Consider the following 24,283-nt stretch of genomic DNA (forward strand, 5'->3'; position numbering starts at 1 on the left):
CCGTGTGATGTTGACGTCTGGACTCTGGGGCGGTCAGTCCACTGTTCTGGGAACATCAACTTCTTTCATTGATTTGTAAATGTTGTTCTTTTTTTGTCTATTTTCTTTTCTCAGTAACGAGTTCTTAACAACTGCACATCCTTTCAGACTCATCGTCTCACGGCGGAAGGATAAACAGAATCCCCTGGGAATTTTCTGTACCTAAAAGGAGATGAACAGATCAAAGCTTTTAGTGCTGTTAATCTGAGGGTGACTGTCTGGTGGTCTACGAGGTCAGGAGTCCTATTTTGTGTATATCTCTTAATAATTTTTTGAACTCTTTTTGTTTCGGAAACTCCTGTTTTTCCACTTTTTCCTCATTTGACTTTCCCCTTCCTTTTCCTTATTGTTTCGTCAGGAAACGAAATGAAGTTCCCATCGATTATCAATCTTTTTACAATTATTCACCACCTTAAACCAAGATTCAAATAATTCGAATCCCTTCCCTGTGGCTTCGGAAATTATTACGACCCCTTCACATTTTCCACGTTTCGTTTTGAAAATGCGTTCTGACCAAATAATGGGATGGGATTTAAAATTGAATACAATTTTTTTCTTTATGAAACACTCGGGGTCGACGTTCAGTCCCTGCCCCTCCAAACTGAAGTCATTCGCTTCTGGTGTATATGATGATCTTTGAGACATCTGTAAATCTTACTGTGCACCTGTGGTGAACTCAAATAACTAAATATTATTAGATCACGTGGAATTTTTTTGCCACTGCGTATGTAAAAATATTAGTCACTCCACATATTCAATGTATTTAATTACAGTAAAATATTTATCCATCATTTTTAACTTACATTTCTGTGTACTTCAGCAGCGAAAATACGTTTTTTAAACATCTTTTCACACCGTTATTGTCTTGTTTATAACTCAACATGGAAAAACACAAGGAGTTAAAAAAATAATAAAAAAAGAAAACAAGATAAAATGCTGCAATACTTTATTTTGTTGGGAAAAAAAAAGAAAAAAAAGAAGAAAAACTCATGCACCGATTAAAATAAAAGCATTATTTGAGTATGAAAAGAAGATAAATTATATATAAAATATTCTGATTACATACAGTATAATACCAGTTATATAATTTAAGCATATACAGAGTCGTTTAGATATTTCCATTCTGGAGCGTACTCTTAAGTCTGATGTACAAAGCACTACAAAGATATGATTGTTCAAATACTGTAGCAGCCAAATTGTAAGGGCACACCTTTAGAGAGGGCAAAGGAATGTAATAAATACTTTATAGAGTTTAAAAAAAAAAGAGAGAAATAAGAGACATTCCAAAACCAGGAGCCACACCAAAGGAAAAAAAAACAAACAAAACAAGTCACATGGTACCTTCATAGCCTCTGAAGTAACAAGACATTTCACTTGGAGTTTGGTAAACACATTTCAACGTATGCATCTGTCCATCCCAGCACAAGGTGTTTTTATCTGCTATTTAAAGGAGGGCAAGTTTGGCACTTTTATGCTGATGTCTCCAATGTTGATGTTCTTGGGCATTTCTGGAAGGTTCATGTTCTTTACTGCTGATACAGCACGTGCAGGAGCCCCTGCAATGCCAGCCTGCGCAAACAAACACATGCATACCTTTAATAACACTATTCAAACCTGAATTTAAGATGTTATTCATATAAGGACAGGCAACACAGACACTCAGTCCATCACACAGCACAGATCCCATTCGACGTCACACAAAATGCGAAGCACATTACAGATGTGTGCAACGTTGGCATTCTTGTTCATAGCTCAAAATGCACATGCATCACTCCGGTCGTCTAGAATATTCTCAATCGTGAGAGTAAGGCCGAGTAAGCCTCAACTATGGAAATTAAACGAAATTATCAAAGGCTTTGAGCCCTTGGCAAAATGAAAGGATGGCCTAGAGGGAGAACTTTTCTAAAATAAATTGACCAAAGCCTTAGGGACTGGTATGCAAGGATAGAAGTTGGGCAAAGCTGAGAAATGGAAATTGATGAGGAGGAAATGAAGAGCTGAGAGCTATTAAGACAAAACCTGACATCTGGGTTTTGATTAAGCGAATGAGCAGGTGCCTTGCTAATCTCCAAGACTGCTTCAGAAATCTCAGCAGAACCTAAGGCGAGAAAACTTCTCAATAGTACTTTCTAATGGCGAGTTTGGAGATTGTAACGTTCGTTCTAAATTAATTACTTTAATGATATACAGTCGCATGCAAAAGGTTTGAAAACACCCAGGTCACATGATGTTTAGCTGACTAAAATATAAAAACGTGCCATAACTTTCAAACAGGGCACATTGCGTTTTGGTTTCAACATAAACAATATAGAAAATGTAATAAAGTCTTTCACATTCGGGGTGTTGATACCGCTTGATGTTAATGACCTGCATTATATATCTGAAATGCTTGCTGATAACATGCCGATAATTTGTGTTTTACTTGCAGCATCATTAGAAACTGAACTTACGATCTCCTGACACTCCGACAAAAAGTTGGTTACACTACTGAGCCAGGGTCACTGCTTAAATGACGTTTAATTTCAAAACCCTGTATATTTGTTTGTAACAATTTTGAAAATAAGTAAATTTTTAAGAAAAACAAGCTGACGCTTAATGGAAAGCGCGTTTTTATTTATTAAATCATAATACAGCACTGATATTCCAATCAATTTAAACATGAAAGAAGCATATACAATCTAATCCAAACCTATCATTTCGCATAACAGAATTCCATGTTTTAGCAATAACTACCTTTTTATGAAGAAAACTAATGAAAACAAGGAAAATAGCAGGTAATTAATAAGGACTCAGGCTATGAAGGATTCTGGTTAGTTCCACCAACCAAATATTCATTTTATTTAAGGCTGAGTTTATACTGTTATACTGAGAACTGACCATCATATCAGTCTGTAAAGAAGCCAGTTTAACAAGAACTATATACAATTAAATCTAATATATAACTAGAAAATTATATTAGCCGACAATAACACATTAAGTCTTTCAAAAATGGTACAACATCTTCAGGTAAGTCGGGTCCTAGCCTCACTACACCCTAAGTGGCTACAGATTTTTCCTCTGCCCCTGAATCCATCCGTATAATCCAAAATTGAGTAGATTACATAATGTACTTGGCCAGGTGTTCAATAACATTAACAAGCTCAGCGGTTTCAATAGGCATCCGCTTGCAGCACACTAATCTCTTTAAGTTCGACGCACCTATATTCATAACAGACAACAGATTTCTAAAGGGTAAACTACCATTGTGTAAAACTGCAAAATTCACTCAAAAGAGCATCGAGTGCTGATGAATCACTCCCGTATGAGGCAGGCCCAAGTATGAATCTGTTCGAACACTGCCGGATTACATTCCTAATCCTCACAGCGGGGTCGAGCAGCAGTACTTGCAAAATAGGATATTTTTAGGCCTTAAAATACAGACAAAAGGCACAAGCAGAGCAGAGAATGTACGCTGCTGGAGCGCTATGGCTGCTCCAGCACTCATCAGGAGCTCCTGGTTTTTCCAGGGGTCACCATATGCTTAAAAAAAAAAAACTTTTACAATAACACTAGAACGTGATGAATAACTGTATGTACTATGTTCCTTCATGCTTCAACAATCACTCACAGAGTTGGCTGACAAGGTCAAAGAACACATTCTGGCCAAAACCTTTTTGGTTCCAAAAGAAATCCCAAATATTTATGTTGAAATCTGAGCCTGGGTTACTTTTACAGTTCCTATAAATATTGAAAACCATCCAAACAAATGCACAAAGACAAAACTAAAACTTCCATTGAAATGGAACTACAACTACTAACGGACATACAGACACAACATAGACCGGTAAGAACTGACTGACTACAATATGTCTGTAACGCTGATATTTTATCTTACGCTTTTAGGCTTATGAAGAGTACAAGTGCAGCTGGCACTGACACCTATTGTGTACATGGCTGTGTACGCCAACCATGTGATAAGGAACATGAGATGATCGTTTTAATGAACGAGCCAGTCAGTCTTTACCAGTTGTCATTACAAATTGATAGCTTCACGAGCACTGCCAATGATCATCCAGGAAAGGAGTTCAACTACTAGAAGAAGATGTGTAGGGTACTTACCGACTATGAGAAATCTAGTAAGAACACATTTGGTGTCTAATACGTTTAGACTATGTCGTTTTTTATCTACTCTAGACTATGCTATGGTAATATCGAATTACAGGTAATAGCTAGGGAGTTCCACATAAAAGTGAAGACAAACCTGCTGCATTCTACCATGTTATCCTGAGAACAAACATTATTTAAAAATGAATGTGTAACCATCACTTTAACAATCTAGAGTCGTTGGGCACCATTTCACAATGTTCAGCCATAGAAATTTGGAAGAAATCCATGTCCTATAACACAACGTGGGAAAGAAATCTACAAACACACACTGAAAAAACAACTAGAACTGATCACTAATCAGATATTAACAATAATCACTACTAGCATCAGCATAACATGCATCTAAATCTTTCATTAAAAGACGCAGAAAAAATGATTAGGTTTAAATGCAACAAACAATACTTAACAACACTATTATGCAGCTATTAGTAGCTATGTAGCAACACACACAAGCAGTTATCTGCTGGTACTGATACCAATTCCCATGTGATTGTTACATAGCTACTAACATCTGCATAACAACATTGTAGGTATTGTTTTTTTATCAATTACACTTAAAAATAACATCGGCATCAGGTTAGATTTGGCTGATATATTTGCTGATGTATTTACGGCACTCCAGAAGTGCTGAGGCATTCTCTTCCATTTTTAACATTCAATATTTTAAGATCCAATATTTTACCACTTTTCTGAGCATGTTGTGGATATCAGTACTTAAATAACAATGACTAGACTTTTCATTACAAAGTGAGCATAATTAGGCTTGTTTAAATGTATTTATTGCCATGACGTTTGTGAAAGACTGAATAAAATCATTGTAGTTAAGGGTTTATGTTTATTATTATTGCAATAATAGGGGTTCTATACGTGTTCATCATGATGCATATTGAGTATTGTGACAGTGGCCTGATATATTGATATCTTTTTACTATACTGCACACCTCTAATTCATAACTTATATTTTGGACTGCTGTAACATTATATTCATATGAGGTGGATCTATTCCCAATTTCTACATTTAATGAATCTTTATGTGGTGGCATTAGCAGATCTATACATGAAAATTCCCATGTCGGTGCATGCCTAATCCTTATGTGGATAACCTCATTCACTTTATATATAGTGTTGGGCCTTTGTCTGAACTTTAAACCATGATTGCAGTTACCCCTTAATGCAAAATCAAAACTATTAGTCAATCTAGTAAAATGGAGCCACAAGTTGTCAAAAAATGCACAATTTATGCCGGTTAAAGCTCTAATGTTTGTTCTTAGGATGACTTGTGTAAAATTTCTTGGTTCGGAATTCAGAGCAGTACCTGGGTCTACCTGTCCTGCCTGGGGGACTGAAAGATAAACGTCTGCAAAAAGAAAATGGAAAGAACTAGAGAAAGTCAGGAAAGAGGAATGAGGAATGGTAGTTAAAGCAGTTAAGAAATCACAGTTCGTAGCACTGAAGGAGTGACAGAACCCAACTTAGACCGCAGAAGAAGTGAACAGTCAAGTTCAAAATTAGGCAACAAATATTTTAGCTATTACTCTGCTGTGTGTCGTCTTTCACAACTTTGGACATTTCCTTCCCAATATACCAAAAGCTGCATTACTGTATAAAATACTATTTAAAGTCTAAATAAGTTTTTGCAATAGAGATTTCAGCCGTAGCGGTCTAGGGTAGGTGGTCAAAAGAGAGAAGGGGCAAGTAGATTTGATGTTTATTACAGTCAAAGATGCTATGAATGATCCAGTTGTCAAATGCTCAGTTGTCCAGATAATTTTATAAAACCACATCACTGATTAGAGCATTACGTATCTTCGTACTCATGTAATAACAAAAACAGAACACAGTTCTGTTCGTTATAACGCGAAACAAAGCCATCAAACCACCGAGATCTGTTTCTGTCTGAGAATCGATAAGAAACAGACCACAATTATGTTGCTATGGCCTTTATTTTACCAGTAATAATTGAGGCTCAGATGCGAAGGCATAATTATAAAATGTTGATAAAGCACAGCTTTGTCTCAATAATTAAAAAATTTTAATTAAACATCACATCAACATAGAATATGCTTGGCACGTTACAGCATATCTAACAGGCTCACCAATTAAAATATTTTAAGAAAGAAGTATGAGAGAGAATTTTCTGTATTTACAGTCAGGGAAAGCACAATGAGACCTGTAAATAAATTAGGCAAATCAATGAAACCTACAACAAGTTTTGCCTCCACTTTGAAGAGCTTGTCTATCAGGATGGCTTTTGAATAAAAGCTGAATCGTTCCAGCAACCGATCAACCGATCAACGTCTTTGACTTTAACCATCAAATCTTCTCATCTTTATTCACAACAACATCCCCTCAACCCCCGAGAAACACAGCTTTCCTAAACATTCTCACCGTGGAGACTAACGGGAAGCCTGTCTCAAATGAGCATAGTGGTGACAGTGTGTTTCTTTTCCATCGCGTTGAAACAGTCTGACCGTTGGTGAAGGAAGCAGTGGGAATCACGTGGGTGTTTGTGTAGAATCAGAAATCTATTCTCTCTATGGATCCAGTAAATGAGGCTGTCTTAGAGCAGGGGCTGCATCTAAGCTGAGAGGAGCTATCAGTGTGCAGCACAGCAACAGCAGTGGGCCATAGAGCCACAGACACTGAGAGCAAAAGGCATCACAAAAAGGGCATTCTGGGACATGCAGTCCACACACAGACATGCCTGCACATACCTAAAGCAGAGTGACACTGCTGCAACCTTCTTACCTCAGACTTCTCCATTTTGTTTTGGGCATCTACTTGTGTTATGATCTCGTTCATGTTGGTCTCCAAAACCATACCGCCCATCACCATCTCGGCCAGGATATTATGGACCTGGAAAAGTTGGTCAAAGTAAATAATAATAATAATAACACCAACAACAATAATCAGCACTTTGTAAAAGTCCATTTGAGACTGAAATCGTAACGCATTTCCTTCCATACGTTGACCTTACATTATCAGTGAGGATCTCTAAAGTAGCTGAGTAGCCGATAGGAGGGAGTGATGTGAAGGAAAACAAGAATACTGTCTTTTAAACGATGTGCTGTATCATGTTTAATATGGCCAAATAAATAAATAAATAAATAAATCTCCTCTTAAAAAACTAAATTTACAACGTGATTTAGAGAATTAAAAAGTATTATTAAAAAGCAAAGAACAAAAAAAAGAACTAAATAGAAACTGAACACATTCATTTAAATACATCTTCATATCTAACTTATCTAAACCTTTTGGTAAGGCAGAGATTTAGAGGGTAAAGAGGGGTGGGGAACCCTCAAGGCCTTCAGATAGAGACTCAATTTATGAAATAAAAAAAAAATTATAAAATTATAACAATCATCAAGCTTCTTGTATTTAAACTTGATTTACAGTAGGCGTGGCCAATTTTGTGACAAAAAAGTAACTCTAGACCACTCAAAGTCCTGGCAATGTCACTTCAAGTCCAAGTGCTATCCTGAACCGATGTGTTTCAGAAGGAAAACAGCAGCAGCTCTACGTCAGGGTTTTGAAAGAGTCACTGTGCAAATTGTAAAATACACATGAAAATATATCTGTAACAGACTTAAACTGAATCTAGAAGAGCCAAAAATAAATAAATAAACAAACATTATTATAAGGGTGCCATTAGAAATGAGCATTTTCATAGAGGCGTTTTCCTTTTTTTGGCTGAGGCCTTTTTTTTTTTTAAACAGACATTTGATATTTATGGTCTGAACTGAAGGTCTAGTTCTGATTGTTATGGTTTGCAACTGGACAAGACCAGAAACAGGTATTTCGCCCAGTTCAACAAACTGCAAATGGACATCCATGAGCTTTTATACAGAAATGAACATCTAGATGTAACTGGACACTTTATTTCTACTTTCTACAAACAAAAATGATGATTACACTGTATATAATATATAATGTATATACTGTATTACATTCTAATCAGTGATATGGCTGTAAACCCCACTGTCCCATAGCCTGATGCAGAATGTGCAGACTGAAGCTGTAGTAACTGATCCCGTTGCTGTCCTGTTATCTAACACATTTAAAAAAATGTAGATTGGGAATCGTAAAAAAAAACTCTGAGAATCTGATCAGCACCACTCATCCAGTTTCTCACTTTTCATTTCAGGAGTTACAATAGCAAGAAAAACACAGCAGAAAAATCGATTCGTTTTTCAGGCCGCACAAGACAACGGACCAATCGATGTAAACAATTTCAAAACAATCAATCGTCATATTTCACTGCAGACGAATAAATGTGTTTATTGATTTTTTAACTTTGATTTTAAAATGTAATCATTGCACTGTGGGTCCAGACTGGCATTTAACAATCTAGGGCTGAACTTTCAACCTGGCCGATTGGAAGGACACGGTTATCCACATGAGGTCTAGCTCTAAAAAAACATTAGGGTGCAAAGTGTCCTCCTAAAGCTGCTCCTTCACCAGAAGAAATTCCGTTAAAATCACCTTGTCTACGTGGAAAATTAGGTCAAGCTCACAGACGTTCTCAAAACATTTGTCCAGCGTCTCCACAAACACCTGCAGAGAAAGAGGAGACAGTTTATTCTCATTTCACATCAATGCAAAACGAAATCCTAAAAACATAAATATTAAGCAACACTGAAATGAGTAGCTTGGGAAAGTCACGGCTGAAGCTCATTCTGCTTCTCTCTTTGAGAGGAAAACAAACAAAGGTACCTGGATTAAATCTAGAATGCCGAGTTCACTTTCAGAGGAGTCTACACAGAAGACAAAGTACAGCGTGGCGTAGTGTCTGTAGATCAGCTTGTTGTCTGATCCATCTATCAACCTGAGTGCACAGAAGGAACACTAGTTTACGATGGCTGCTGTTTGGTGTGCTAATTACTGCACGTGATTAATAAAAACATGCTCGTCTAAATATAGTCACTCTTACATTCCGCCCTCGAGAAAATTGCAGACGTTCTCGTCCCGCTTCGATACCAGATGAAACGTTTCTCTGATAATCTGCTGTTCTGTGTCTTCACTCTAGGGTGAGAAAAGAGAACATTATTTAGCAGCAGGAACCTGTGCAAGCTCTTGACTATCTGTGGGTCCACATGGACATTTGAATGCAGGGCTGGGTGATACGGCAAAAATGTAATATCATAATACTTCAAGAATTAATAATAATAATAATAGTAATAATAAATTACATTTATATAGTGCCTTTCACAAACCCAAGGTCGCTTCACATAACATGTGCAGGACGACAAGGGAGAGAAAAAAAACAACAAAAAAAAAAAAAAAACTATAGAGGAGGAGGAAGAAAATGTGCATTAAACAGAAAAGTCTTTAAGTCAGATTTAAAAGAGGAAAGAGAAGAGCAGTCCCTGAGGGGTGGAGGAAGAGAATTCCAGAGTTTGGGGGCTGTGGCACTGAAGGACCTCCCTCCCAAGGTGGAAAGTCTGGTGCGTGGAACAGCAAGTAAGTTATTGCTAGAAGACCTGAGAGACGAGAGGAAGTGTAAGAGGTCAGCAGTTCTCTGAGGCAGGGGGGAGCAAGATTATGCAAAGCTTTGAAAGTGAGAAGATTTTAAACTTTATACGGGACGGGACCGGAAGCCAGTGTAGCTGAGAGAGAACAGGGGTGATATGAGCTGAACGCTGAGTGTGGGTGAGCTCTCTAGCTGTAAAGCTCTGAATGTACTGTAGCTTTTGGATAGACTTTACAGGGAGACCAACAAGAAATGTTCATGATGCCACAATATTTAGGTTTTCTGAGGTTTAATAAGTTGGAAAAAACAACAATAGAACCTGCAGGGACACGTTTTTAAAATACTATCATAAAACTACATCAAATGATGATATTCAACATTTTACATACTGCACTGCACAGAATCCCATTTAACAGGTGTTATTATGCTTCATTTGTAATGAAACATGCAGTTGGTCCGTATTCTAGACATACTGACAATATCCACTGTACTGTGACGTAATTTACCACCGTAAATATAAATATCATAACATCGTCCAGCCCTGTTTGAGTCAGTCAGTACGTTCTGTTTCTGGCCTTTGGTCAGACTACAGAATCACATATGGGCTTTGTGCTTAGTCCAGGCAACAGGTGGACACCTTTCATTTGCCCACGAGTGCTGAATTCTCTCAAAGTAGGAGATCTGTGCAAGCGAGACGTCTTCATACTGTGTATCCAAACAAAATATGCTGCACGTCTTTGTTAACATTAGAGACGTCCTTGCACAGAGTAATTACGAGACAGGAATGTGGGAGTTCAGGCTAACCGCTTTCTGGTCCTGAAGCAGGAGAGTTGCTTGCAGTTTTGGTGGTCTACTCAGCCCGTTCAGTCCCATTTTTCTTCGACTGTCCTCTTTCTTATGCGAGTAGATTATCTCATGTCTACTCTTCAACTTGTACTTAACGTTTCTGGACTGGAACTTAAAGTCAACCGTGGTCTCTGACTTTTGCACAGACATGTGCATCATTAAGGACAACATTTTTAAATGCATGAATAAATTTGACTTAAATACACGACTACTTCATCTTCTTCTTTCGGCTGCTCCCTTTAGGGGTCGCCACAGCGGATCATCTGCCTCCATCTTGCCCTATCCACTGCCTCCTCTACTTTCACACCAACCATCTCCATGTCCACCTTCACTACATCCATAAACCTTCTCTGAGGTCTACCGCTTCTCCTTCTGCCCGGCAGCTCCATCTCCAACATTCTTTGACCAATATCTCCACTATTCCTCCTCAACACATGTCCAAACCATCTCAACCTGGCCTCTCTGGCTTTATCTCCAAACTGCTCCACCTTCACTGTCCCTCTGATCTGCTCATTTCTAATCTTGTCCATCCTTGTCACTCCCAACGAAAATCTCAGCATCTTCATCTCCGCCACCTCCAGCTCAGCCTCCTGTCTTTTAGACAGAGCCACAGTCTCCAAACCGTACATCAAAGCAGGACGCACTGCTGTCTTGTAAACCTTCCCTTTCACTCTTGCTGCTGTCCTTCTGTCACTTAAATACATGACTACTACTATGTTTAATATATTTCTGGGCAAAATATGAGGGGTCACAAACTTCCAGGTTGAGCGAGCAGCTCTTGGCACAGTGTTACACTAACACGAAGGCGAGAAACTCAAATATTATTCGAAGGTCAGGTGATAAAACTGGAATGCTGCAGGCCAAGCACCATTGCTCAACTTATTGAAGGAGAACTGCACCCCATTTCCAGTGTTTTTCCTCTTTCATTAAAACTAGCACTGTGCCTGTGCTTTGCCCAATTGCTTAATTTACAAAGTACAAGTTCACTTCACCGTTCTATGCGCTGCTAACCACACTGCAACCTAAAAGCAAACTCTTGTGGTAACAGCTGTTAGTGTGGGATCAATGTCACACACTTCCTGCCCTTTCTTTCCACAATAACCATCATTTGCAGCCTTTGCTACATTACATTTTGATTGATTACTTCGTCACTGTATTTGTATAACACCTCTCATGTCACTATAAGAAGACTTCTCCGCATTAGACCCTGAGATATTGTCTCCCATTCAGCACGGGGCTGTTTTAAGAAGATTCTTTTTAGTTAGAAAACCAAAGGGATATGACGAGTGAGACAACAGACAGAGCCAGGTGTCCGTAGAAAAGGTCAAGACAAAGTGTTACCTAATGATCTCTCTCTCTCTCTCTCTGACTCATTTCAGCGGAAAAACCAAAACTCTGTGCAAGCCAACTTAAGACTGCATGAAAGGAGATCAGAATTACTGATTACAAAAACATTAGAGAGACATGAAGCACAGCGTTCACACAGCTTACACACAATATAAAGCTGTACTAATTCAAAAAATACATACTGGTGCATCCCCAATATGCACTCACTGGCCACTTTATTAGGTGCTAGTAAAAGGCTGGACCCCCTTTTGCCTTCAGAACTGCCTTAATTCTTCGTGGCACACTTTCAACAAGGTGTTGGAAACGTTCCTCAGAGATTCTGGTTGGTTATTTGAGTTCCTGCTGCCTTTCTATCATCTGGAACCAGTCTGTCCATTCTCCTCTGACCTCTCACACCAACAAGGCATTTTCGTCCACACAACTGACCGCTCACTGGATATTTCCTCTTTTTCGGACCGTTCTCTCTGTAAACCCTAGAGATGGTTGTGTGTGAAAATCCCAGTAGATCAGCAGTTTCTGAAATACTCAGACCAGCCCGTCTGGCACCAACAACCACGCCACGTTCAAAGTCCCTTAAATCCCCTTTCTTCCCCGTTCTGATGCTCGGTCTGCACTTCAGCAAGTCGTCTTGACCACCTCTACATGCCTAAATGCACGGAGTTGTGGCCGTGTGATTGACTGAGTAGCTGTTTGTGTTAACAAGCAATTGAACCGGTGGTCGGTGAGTGTAAACTTCAAGCATTATTAATGAGTTTCACGTGCTGTCCACCGTTCATCTGGCGCAGCGGCCTTTCAATAAGCTTCTGTTACACATGGTCGTTAGTCACTTCTCATTAGCACAGCATAACGTGCAGAAGATTTAGCAGTCCCAACAGATCCTTTCCGTCACAGGTAATCAGCTCTTATCACGTCTCTGTAGCTGACATAAAAAGAAAACACTGCGCTCAGGTGTTCATTAACGTCGTATTAGTAGACAGGCCAGTGCCATGCTGTGATGCAGAAGCATTAATAGTGCCAAATCTCATGTTCATGGTTACAGGTAGACGGGGGCAGCTAGGAATCATTACGTCCCAGAGATATCACACATAATACACAACTGTTGACCTCATATTTACCTGCCTAGTTACTGTACAGTGTGACTTTGGTTTGGTTTTTTACTTATTTACTCCCTATAACTGGGTACATAGTAGCCTATATTTAGAACCAGAGGTGGACGAAGTACACAAATCATGTACTTGAGTTAAAGTAGAGACCCCCAAGGTAAAATATCACTCCAGTAAAAGTAGAAGTTCTTACTCTAGACCTCCACTTGAGTAAAAGTACAAAAGTATTTACCATCTTAAGTATAAAGTAAAAGTACTAAAAGAGTAATTCTGGCTCTGATCTGGTCCTGTTATCATTTTTATAACCAGACTGGCTTCATGAACTCATTTCAGGTGAAAGTCCTCCAGCGTCTCTCTTGGTAAACCAGTCTTTTAATAGAACGTCATTAATTAGTGATGCTGACGTCTATTAAAATGATCAGAAGCACAAAACACTGAAGGTAAACAGTTTCCATCAGGGAGAACCGAGTGGCTCTGAAATCACTTTTTACACACAAGCAAAGTTTCAGTTTCAGATTTATTTACAACTTAGTTCCAAATTTAAGTTGAATAAAAACTGGCTTTAAACTCAGGATCACAGATGAGCTCCTTTACTATGTTGATCTGTAGGCGTCTGTTCATAAACATAAACCAGCCCAAACTCATTTACTATAAAATGAAATGGTGTTTGTAGAAATTCAGAAAAAAGCCGCGTCAGTCTCGACTGCATATGTGGACATATTTCTATATTGTGCTCTATTTACACAAAGTTAGGTTAGTTCATCATTTATGTTGAACAGACTCTCCCAAAGTTTTACGCTGCTGCGCTGACGTTGAACCGCGTGCTGCACTGGGTCGGTATGACCAACAGGTCAAAACCAGCTCTAAACAAAGTGACCGCTGGGCCCTGATTGGTGCTCTGGCTTTGTGCTTCTTTCATTTTGACATGTTACGTTTTTATACACACAGAAACCAAAAGGAACGACATATTTTGAATAATGTAGTGGAGGAAAAAGTCGGATATTAGACTCTGAAATGTAGTGGAGTGAAAGGAAAAAGTCGCCCAGAACGGAGAAACTTCAGTACAGATACACGAAAAAACTACTTAAGTACAGAAACCAATTACATTTACTTAGTTACTGTCCACCACTACTTAGAACCAGCACAGCACACATCATTTCTATATCTGTTGCAACAGTCAAGCATTATCAAGACATTTAAGAGCGCAAGAAAAATGACATTAAGTAATCTTTTCATTGGCAATGAAGGGTTTTTATGAGCAGTCAGAGACTTGGCTTCCAAGTGTGGAACATTCCCGAGAACTTTAAGAGGCTTTACAGTAGATGTTGGATCCAGGGGAGGGCAATACACAGTATTTTATCACGGTTATCATGTTAAATGATGTCACAACATGGTTTTCTGCATATCTTGGACATTATCAGTACTTAATAGACATTCACGCATTACTGTTTCTTCACAAAGTGAACATAATTAGCCCTGCTTAATTAGATCTGGTGCAGAGATGTTGCAGCTGTAGGTTCATCATTAGTAGTACTTTCTACATGCGACACTACGGGTTCTATTTGTCATATTAGAATTAAGTCTCTCTATATAAATATATAATATATCCTGACGCCTATAATATATCGTGAAAATGCCTTGAAGTATTGTGATATTATATTTCGGCCATATCGACCAGCCCTCGTCAGACCACTGAGGGCTGACCGCGAGAGCTTTAGTGAGGCCAGGTACTGATGTTTGAGGACCAGCTCACGGATCACAAACACCACTCCAACAACTAAGCACGCAGGTCCCACTGCTCCACGGCCTGACGCCCGGCATTAAGCTCATGCACAGCTGCTCCAGTGAGCGAATCAGGAAAAAAGCCAAAGCTTGATTCAATTTCTTCTCAGTCACATTTGCTATGTGGTAAGCAGCATCAGCATGAGGGTATAAATGAAACATGACAAACCCAACAGAAGGTCGGTCAAAGGGGCGAGAATCACTCATGTGAATAGGTTAATAATAAAGGCAGAGGGATTTAAATGTTTGCATAAAGTGATGAGTGTGCAGCTGAGTGAAGAATAAAGGTGGAATGCCCATTTTTGCCAAATGCAAACGCTCAGACATGCTTCACTGCAGTGAAACGCAGAAATATAAGATCATGTTAAGGTTAAGGGAGGTCGGCTCATTTGGGTTGCTTTCACTCATTTCATCTAACCACGTGTGGCTTGTTTCACTGTCGTGTCATAAGGCCAGGCAGCAGTGAATGGAGTCATCCACCGCCGATAGCGCCCGAGAGTGGTCACCGAGAGCAAGCACGAGTCAATCACAAGGCGAGGAGGTCACGCTGTAAACCGATACGTAATCCTATATCCACGCGTACAGACGCAGGCAGCGAGCTCGGAAACACAAGCTCGCCTTTCTCACGCGTAAAACGATAGTCTGCCTTAATAATAATAAAACCCAACACTCCCCAAACTCACTGGTCGTCTAGCTTCGCCTCTTTCGCTCACAGCACAGACGGATGAACCGTGTGAATGGGAGTGACGCCCCACTTGGCCGTGTTTGCAGAGCTAAAAGCAAACAGAGCCACGTTTCTACAAAAGTTAGTCGCAGGTAGTGATTACATTAACATTAACTCGGGCAAACGCCGCGGGCCAGGCTCCCAGCAAGCACGCTGAGAAATCACCTCATTATCAGCTCGTGGGCACCACATATCAGGATATATCAGTATGATATCTCCACAAAATCAACCCATGCGTAAGAAGCCTGAGGCAGCAGCTGTTGCCATTAAATGGCACGAACACTCAAAACATTCAACATATCGCACTCAAATGTGATGAAGCCAGGTTTGTTTACTAGTCAGCTGCTCGACTAGATGGAACTCATACAAAATCACGTTAGTTAGTCAGTTAGTTAGTTAACTAGGCTGAATTCAGCTTGTTAGTCGAATTTGCCCGTTCCACCTTAAACGGTGCAGCAGCAACATTCTGGCGTCTGCTGCACCGTTTAAGGTGGAACGGCAACATCCAAAGGAAGCCAACCTCAACCTTCGTGACACAAAATAACTCTTATTAAGTAAACACCCTCAATATTAACGAGTTAAGGGTCTGAGCATCACAGACGACTCGGCGGACACTGAGAGCTGCGGCGGCTGCACAGCAGCCACTGAGGAGTTCGCTAGTTAGCTAGGTTAGCTAGCTGGCTAGCCTTAAGGTAACTCGTACTCACGTAGTGTTCGTAAAATTTCGAGAGCCTGGGTTTCCCATGGTTGTTGAATATCAGTATGGCTTTTATCATGTTACTGTTCTATCAATAACTACGTTAAACTGCCGGCGAAAGGCGCTGGTGTCTTCCTATCACCTGCCTGCTCCAGTGTACCTGAGAGAAAGTAGAGCCACTCGGCGGCAGCTTGGCAGCGCGGCGGAGGGATACGTGCGAAATTTGAGTGAAGTTGGCGACCGCGGCCAAGTCGGAAAGATTCTTCCGCAGGAAATGGTCAGTTTTCAAAAATAAAAGACGCGTAAAACCCCCGACCAGAAACTATGAAGGGGGGTCGTTTTGTTTTAAGACAAGATAAGATGAGACAAGATAAGATAAGATGAGACAACATAAGATAAGATGCCTTTGTTGTCATTTCACAGTGTACTTCGAAATTGAGCAGCAGTCCAACGGCACTTTCTACACACAAAGCAATTAAACATAAGGCTAAAATATATAAAGTGCAGATTAAAGGGAAAAATAGTATAAAAAATCTTAAATATAAAAAAAGGATTATTAAACTATATATTCTAAACAGACAATAGGCAATAGACAAGAATACCCCTGATTGAGAACCTCCACTGTTTGGAAGTTTTTTTGTTGTTTTTAATTGCTTTGTGTACAGTTCAGCAAATGTAAACAAAAACAGCAATAGGCCAAGTTCACGATTCATATATCCAACAAAATTATAATAAAATAAAACAAAACAAAAAGCGAACAACAATAACAAAAGGCAAAAAAATATATATATATTATATATAGCGGGATTCAAATTAAATTGATAAGCTTCAAAGTATCAATGGATTTATGACACTTCTTATTTTTCATCTGTTGAAAATTTACCAAGTTGTGTATGTAAGTGTACAGATCTGAATAAATGAATGTTTGGTATGATGGTATATTTTTAGCAACTTTCATCTTGTGTATATAATATTTACCTAAAATCATAATCAAATGTATTATAAACGTTTCTTTAGGGCCCTGTGATGGACTGGCGACCTGTCCAGGGTGTATCCTGCCTTCCACCCAGTGACCACTGGGATAGGCTGCAGCACCCCCGTGACCCTGAGGGAGAAGCGGCTTAGAAAATGTGTGTGTGTGTGTGTGTGTGTGTGTTGGCCTTTGAGAGGAATTTCCTTACCAAATGTTCTTCCATTCTAAAAAAAGATAAATCCAAAAAGAAACAGGAAAATACACAATAAAAAAAATAAGTGTTCAGTGGATTCAGCAGCTCCTTTACAAAAAATAGCTTTAACCAGGCAGCACCTATGCCAAATTTATAGAGCCTCTCTTTTATTTTGTTATTGAGAACATATTATATTCGTAAGGAAGAGTCCAAATGAAGGCAGTTCTTATTACATAGAGAGCAGGGAGTCATTGGAGCTTCAGCCCAAGTGCCTTACACACTGAACTGCACAGCAGGCTTGAGCTGATAGAGATATTGTACCATAAATATTAAGAATAATACATAAAATATGACACATACATCTCATTAAATGGGTTTTATTTAATATTTGGGGCACGTGATTTAATCCCTTTCTTTGTTTATTTGTTTTTTATTACACTTGTTACGTGGGCACTTTTTAATTCATGTCAATCATATGTCATAAGTTTAATTAAATAAATTACTCCCAAACTCGCTAGCTGTGAGCTCATTACATATTTCCTTGTGAATTTACGGCTGCAACAAAAAAGACATTTAGTAAATCTGTTACTAAAGCTTTTCAGTTTCATTTAAATCCCAAATAGTATTTTTTTGTTTGTTTGTTTGTTCGTTTGTCTCTCTTTGTTTCTTTTTCTCTGCTGACGTTTTATGCTGACGTGTTATGCATTATATATATATAAAATGCACAGCGTAAAACAGTAAACACATATACACACTGTAACTGAAGAAAAACAAAACAACATTAAATAACAATGTAAACAGTCTGTTTGGTAGATGGGGAGGGCCAAGGCTCCAACACATACAAAGTCCCTTTCTGTCTGAACTGAGCATTTTATAAATTAGAGTACCCAGTTTTAACCTCAATGATCGATCCATATATATATCACATTACATTACATTACATTACATTACATTTAGCAGACGCTTTTATCCAAAGCGACTTACAAATAATGAAGTACATAGAACAAACAGAGTTAGGCCTTTAAGGAGGCCAAAGGGTAATAGTAATATCAGTGTTCATTCCATATGTATAAATGTTCATTCAGTATATATGAACGTTTCGGCCGTCCTCAAGCCCTTTAACGGAGTTTCATTCAGTATATATGAACGTTTCGGCCGTCCTCAAGCCCTTTAACGGAGTTTCATTCAGTATATATGAACGTTTGGGCCGTCCTCAAGCCCTTTAACGGAGTTTCATTCAGTATATATGAACGTTTGGGCCGTCCTCAAGCCCTTTAACGGAGTTTCATTCAGTATATATGAACGTTTGGGCCGTCCTCAAGCCCTTTAACGGAGTTTCATTCAGTATATATGAACGTTTGGGCCGTCCTCAAGCCCTTTAACGGAGTCTCATTCAGTATATATGAACGTTTCGGCCGTCCTCAAGCCCTTTAACGGAGTCTCATTCAGTATATATGAACGTTTCGGCCGTCCTCAAGCCCTTTAACGGAGTCTCATTCAGTATATATGAACGTTTCGGCCGTCCTCAAGCCCTTTAACGGAGTCTCATTCAGTATATATGAACGTTTCGGCCGTCCTCAAGCCCTTTAACGGAGTTTCATTCAGTATATATGAACGTTTCGGCCGTCCTCAAGCCCTTTAACGGAGTCTCATTCAGTATATATGAACGTTTCAGCCGTCCTCAAGCCCTGTAACGGAGTCTCATTCAGTATATATGAACGTTTCAGCCGTCCTCAAGCCCTGTAATGGAGTTTCATTCAGTATATATGAACGTTTGGGCCGTCCTCAAGCCCTTTAACGGAGTTTCATTCAGTATATATGAACATTCATTTCACGATGTAACACACAGCACAGTAAACACACACACTGTAACTGAAGAACAACATACACTGTAAAAAACGAGGCATTAAAATTACTTAAAAAAATTAAGGCAATAGTTTGCATGGATCTTTCTGAGTTTAATTAACTTTCTGTTCTATTAAGTAAATGCAACCTATCTAAGCCACTTAAAATATACTTAAATAAATTATCACAGTATAACTAAAATTACTATTTTGACTCAACTTAACCCCCCCCCCAATCAACACAAAATATTTAAGTTAAATCTACTTATGTTTTCTAATAAACTCAACTAAATAAAATCAAAATGAATGACTACAAATTCAAGTTGTCCTAACTGATTTTTTTAAGTTCTACCAACATAGAAAGATCCATGCAAACTCTTGCCTTAATTTTGTTGCCTTTGTATTTCTTAAAATATAAGCCTACTTAACAACCACTCAAATAAATCAATTTCCATACATCAAATATATCTGCATTTATTAAAAGTGCAAACAATAAACATGCAGCAAAAGGACCTGCATATGCAGTCCTTAATTCTGTTTACATGAAACATAAAATGCATTGCTTTCAAAAATAATAACATACAAATGTTGGTCACCTGAAAGTCGCCATCATTGACTGTGCTGTGCAGAACTGCTTTCTTTTTTTGTTCCCTCACATTTACTGAATGCATATCATTGCTGTTCAATGAAAAACATGCATCTCCAAAATAATGACTTTGCAGGAGAAGACAAAAATCTTCTTAACTTTGAATGGAAGTTAATCCAAGTCATTTGAAAGCAAGGGGGGGGGGGGGGGGGGGGGGGGGTTCTGGAACCTATCCCAGCAGTCATCGGGCGGAAGGCAGGATACACCCTGGTCAGGTCGCCAGTCTCCAAATTGCACATTAAAAATTAAATATGCCCCCCCCCCCTCCATCGAGTCAGCTCGCTAGCATTTAGCTACTTAGCTCGCTAGCAAAAACGGCCTCAACCGACTGAAAATCCAGCCCCCTGCCCACCGAGTTAGCGGTTAGCATTTAGCTACTTAGCTCGCTAGCAAAACGGCCTCAGCAGACTAAATATCCGCCCCCCCCACCGAGTTAGCGGTTAGCATTTAGCTACTTAGCTCGCTAGCAAAACGGCCTCAGCAGACTAAATATCCGCCCCCCCCACACCGAGTTAGCGGTTAGCATTTAGCTACTTAGCTCGCTAGCAAAACGGCCTCAGCAGACTAAATATCCGCCCCCCCCCACACCGAGTTAGCGGTTAGCATTTAGCTACTTAGCTCGCTAACAAAACGGCCTCAGCAGACTAAATATCCGCCCCCCCCCACACCGAGTTAACGGTTAGCATTTAGCTACTTAGCTCGCTAACAAAACGGCCTCAGCAGACTAAATACCCCCCCCCCCCCCCCCCCCCACCGAGTTAGCGGTTAGCATTTAGCTACTTAGCTCGCTAACAAAACGGCCTCAGCAGACTAAATATCCAGCCCCACCTATCGAGTTAGCGGTTAGCATTTAGCTACCTAGCCTGGAAACAAGACTTACCGAAATACTTCTATCCAGAGAAAATCATATTCATATACATCGATATCGGTTAACTCCTCTGATTACGTTTATGCATACGAGCACCAAAAAGCACGACATTTAAGGAGCTTATCAACCTTGCAATATGAGCAGAAGGGCTTCAACAGAAAGTCGAACGAGAGGAAAAATAACCTCACAATTTAGAAAGCTAATCAGTAAGCCAGCTACGGCTTTAATGCCGACATAAATCTGCAAATACACTTTATGTATTTATTTTTTAAGTTTTTTTTATTTATTAAGTTATTTTACATGTAGAAATTAGGTTATGATATGTACGGAAGAGGATTAGGGCCCCTCTCCATGGATCACCACCTTATCGTGGTGGAGAGGTTTGTGTGCTTGAAGGACCCTAGGAGCTATGTTGTCTGGAGCAAAAGCTCCTGGTAGGGTCTCCCATGGCAAACTGGTCCTAGGTGACAGGCCAGACAAAGTGTGATCCATAACCACCCCTATGAGGACAACAAAGCAGGACTCGTGTACCCTGCCCGGATCAGGGTTACCGGGGCCCCACCCTGGAGCCAGGCCTGGGGGAGGGGCTCGCCAGCGAGCGTCTGGTGGCCGGGCATTCACTCATGGTGCCCGGCCGGGCCCAGCCCGAAGGAGCTACATGAGTCCCCCCTCCCATCGACCCACCACCGATGGGAGGGGCAGTAGTAGGGGTGCGGTGCATTGTGGATCGGGCAGTGTCCGAAGGCGTGGGCCTTGGCGTTCTGATCCTCGGTTGCTGAAACTGGCTTTTGGAACTTGGAACGTTACCTCACTGGCGGGGAAGGAGCCTGAGTTGGTGCGCGAGGTCGAGAGATACCGACTAGATATAGTCGGGCTCACCTCAACACACAGCTTGGGCTCTGGATCCAATCTCCTTGAGAGGGGCTGGACTTTTTTCTTTTCTGGAGTTGCCCATGGTGAGAGGCGGCGGGCAGGTGTGGGCTTTCTCATAGCCCCTCGACTCGGCGCCTGTATGTTGGGGTTTTCCCCGGTGGACGAGAGGGTAGCTTCCCTACGCCTTCGGGTTGGGGAACGGGTCCTGACTGTTGTCTGTGCTTATGCACTGAACAGCAGTTCAGAATACCCAGCCTTCATAGAGTCCTTGGAAGGGGTGCTTGAAAGTGCTCCTCCTGGAGACTCGATTGTCCTACTGGGGGACTTCAACGCTCACGTGGGCAATGACAGTAAGACCTGGAGGGGTGTGATTGGGAGGAATGGTCTCTCTGATCTGAACCCGAGTGGTGTTCAGTTTTTGGACTTCTGTGCAAACCACAGTTTGTCCATAACGAACACCATGTTTGAACACAAGGATGTCCATAAGTGCACATGGCACCAGGACACCCTAGGCCGCAGTTCAATGATTGACTTTGTAGTCGTGTCAGCGGACTTGCGGCCATGTGTACTGGACACTCGGGTAAAGAGAGGAGCTGAGCTGTCAACTGATCACCACCTGGTGGTGAGTTGGATCAGGTGATGGGGGAAGATGCCAGTCAGACCAGGCAAACCCAAACGTATAGTGAGGGTTTGCTGGGAACGTCTGGTAGAAGAACCTATCAGATTGATCTTCAACTCACACCTCCGTCAGAACTTTGACCAGATATCGGGGGAGGTGGGGGACATTGACTCAGAATGGGCCATGTTCCGCTCCTCCATTGTTGAAGCGGCTGACTGTAGCTGTGGTCGCAAGGTAGTTGGTGCCTGTCGGGGCGGTAATCCTCGAACCCGGTGGTGGACACCCCAGGTGAGAGATGCCGTCAAGCTGAAGAAGGAGTCCTACTGGACATGGTTGGCCTGTAGGACACCAGAGGCAGCTGGCAGGTATCGACAGGCCAAGCGATCTGCGGCTTCAGTCGTTGCCAAGGCAAAAACCCGGGTGTGGGAAGAGTTCGGTGAGGCCTTGGAAAGTGACTTTAAGTCGGCTCCGAAAAGATTCTGGCAAACCGTCAGGCGACTCAGAAGGGGAAAGCAGTGTGCCACTAGCACTGTATATAGTGGAGATGGTGTGCTGCTGACTTCGACTGAAGACGTCATTGGGCGGTGGAAGGAATACTTTGAGGACCTTCTCAATCCCACCGACACGTTCTCCAGTGAGGAGGCAGAGTCTGGGGACACGGGAATAGGCTTGTCCATTACTGAGGCCGAAGTCGCTAAGGTAGTTAAAAAGCTCCTTGGCGGCAGGGCTGCAGGGGTGGATGAGATCCGTCCCGAGTTCCTCAAGGCTCTGGATGTTGTGGGGCTGTCTTGGCTGACACGCCTTTTCAACATTGCGTGGACATCGGGGGTGGTGCCACTTGATTGGCAGACTGGGGTGGTGGTGCCTCTTTTTAAAAAGGGGGACCGGAGGGTGTGTTCCAACTACAGGGGAATCACACTCCTCAGCCTCCCTGGTAAGGTCTATGCAAGGGTACTGGAGAAGAGAGTCCGGCTTATAGTCGAACCTCGGATCCAGGAGGAGCAGTGCGGGTTCCGCCCTGGTCGTGGAACACTGGACCAACTCTTTACCCTCTCCAGGATTCTCGAGGGTTCATGGGAGTTTGCCCAACCAGTCCACATGTGCTTTGTGGATTTGGAGAAGGCATTCGACTGTGTTCCCCGGGGTATTCTGTGGGAGGTGCTTCGGGAGTACGGGGTACATGGCTCTTTGCTACGAGCCATTCAGGCCCTGTACAAACAAAGCAGGAGCTTGGTTCGCATGGCCGGCAGTAAGTCAGACTTTTTCCCAGTGAGAGTTGGACTCCGTCAGGGCTGCCCTTTGTCACCGATTCTATTCATAATTTTTATGGATAGAATTTCTAGGCGCAGTCAGGGGATGGAGGGTGTCCGGTTTGGTGACCTCAGGGTCACATCGCTGCTGTTCGTGGATGATGTGGTCCTATTGGGGACATCAGGCCGTGAACTTCAGCTTTCACTGGATCGGTTTGCAGCCGAGTGTGAAGCGGCCGGGATGAGGATCAGTACCTCCAAATCCGAGGCCATGGTTCTCACGCGGGAAAGGGTGGAGAGCCCTCTCTGGGTCGGGGATGAGCTCTTGCCTCAAGTGGAGGAGTTTAAGTATCTCGGGGTCTTGTTCACGAGTGATGGTACAAGGGAGCGGGAGATTGACAGGCGGATTGGTGCTGGGTCAGCAGTGATGCGGGCTCTTTACCGGTCTGTTGTGGTAAAGAAAGAGCTGAGCCATAAGGCAAGGCTCTCGATTTACTGGTCGATCTATGTTCCCACCCTCACCTATGGTCATGAGCTTTGGGTAATGACCGAAAGAACGAGATCGCGAATACAAGCGGCTGAAATGAGTTTCCTCCGCAGGGTGGCTGGACTCTCCCTTAGAGATAGGGTGAGAAGTTCAGTCATCCGAGAGGGACTCGGAGTAGAGCCGCTGCTTCTCCACGTCGAGAGGAGCCAGTTGAGGTGGTTCGGGCATCTTGTTAGGATGCCTCCTGGACGCCTCCCTTGGAAGGTGTCACAGGCAAGTCCACCGGGGAGGAGACCCCGGGGAAGACCCAGGACACGCTGGCGCGACTATATCGCCCAGCTGGCCTGGGAGCACCTCGGAATCCCTCCCAGGGAGC

At 41.6% G+C, this 24,283-nt stretch overlaps 1 protein-coding gene across 2 annotated transcripts; it reads right to left on the reverse strand.

The window, feature by feature from the left end:
• Nucleotides 1-968: 968 nt before the first annotated feature.
• ap3s1 (adaptor related protein complex 3 subunit sigma 1) lies at nt 969-16,355 on the reverse strand. Of its 2 annotated transcripts, XM_017721839.2 has the most exons (7): nt 16,165-16,355; nt 9,116-9,207; nt 8,899-9,010; nt 8,668-8,739; nt 6,934-7,041; nt 5,501-5,542; nt 1,473-1,608 (listed from the first exon to the last, which is right to left on the reverse strand). In XM_017721839.2, exons 1-6 carry the CDS (start codon nt 16,231-16,233, stop codon nt 5,507-5,509), a joined length of 489 nt encoding a protein of 162 aa, XP_017577328.1. In that variant the 5' UTR covers nt 16,234-16,355; the 3' UTR covers nt 1,473-1,608; nt 5,501-5,506. The 2 variants fall into 2 exon arrangements, with proteins under 2 accessions (XP_017577327.1, XP_017577328.1); XM_017721838.2 differs by lacking the exon at nt 5,501-5,542 and having other exon boundaries at nt 969-1,608; nt 16,165-16,354.
• Between the last annotated feature and the right edge of the window lie 7,928 nt (nt 16,356-24,283).

Source organism: Pygocentrus nattereri, chromosome 28, assembly GCF_015220715.1.
Source record: "Pygocentrus nattereri isolate fPygNat1 chromosome 28, fPygNat1.pri, whole genome shotgun sequence".
Taxonomy (NCBI): Eukaryota; Metazoa; Chordata; class Actinopteri; order Characiformes; family Serrasalmidae; genus Pygocentrus; species Pygocentrus nattereri.

Coding starts and splice junctions, on each gene's coding strand:
- ap3s1 (XM_017721838.2), bottom strand. CDS start 16,233: ATGATAAAAGCCATACTGATATTCAACAACCATGGGAAACCCAGGCTC. Junction 9,208..16,164: donor CGAAATTTTACGAACACTAC/GTGAGTACGAGT, acceptor TTCTCACCCTAG/AGTGAAGACACAGAACAGCA. Junction 1,609..6,933: donor ACAAAATGGAGAAGTCTGAG/GTAAGAAGGTTG, acceptor TTGTTTGCGCAG/GCTGGCATTGCAGGGGCTCC.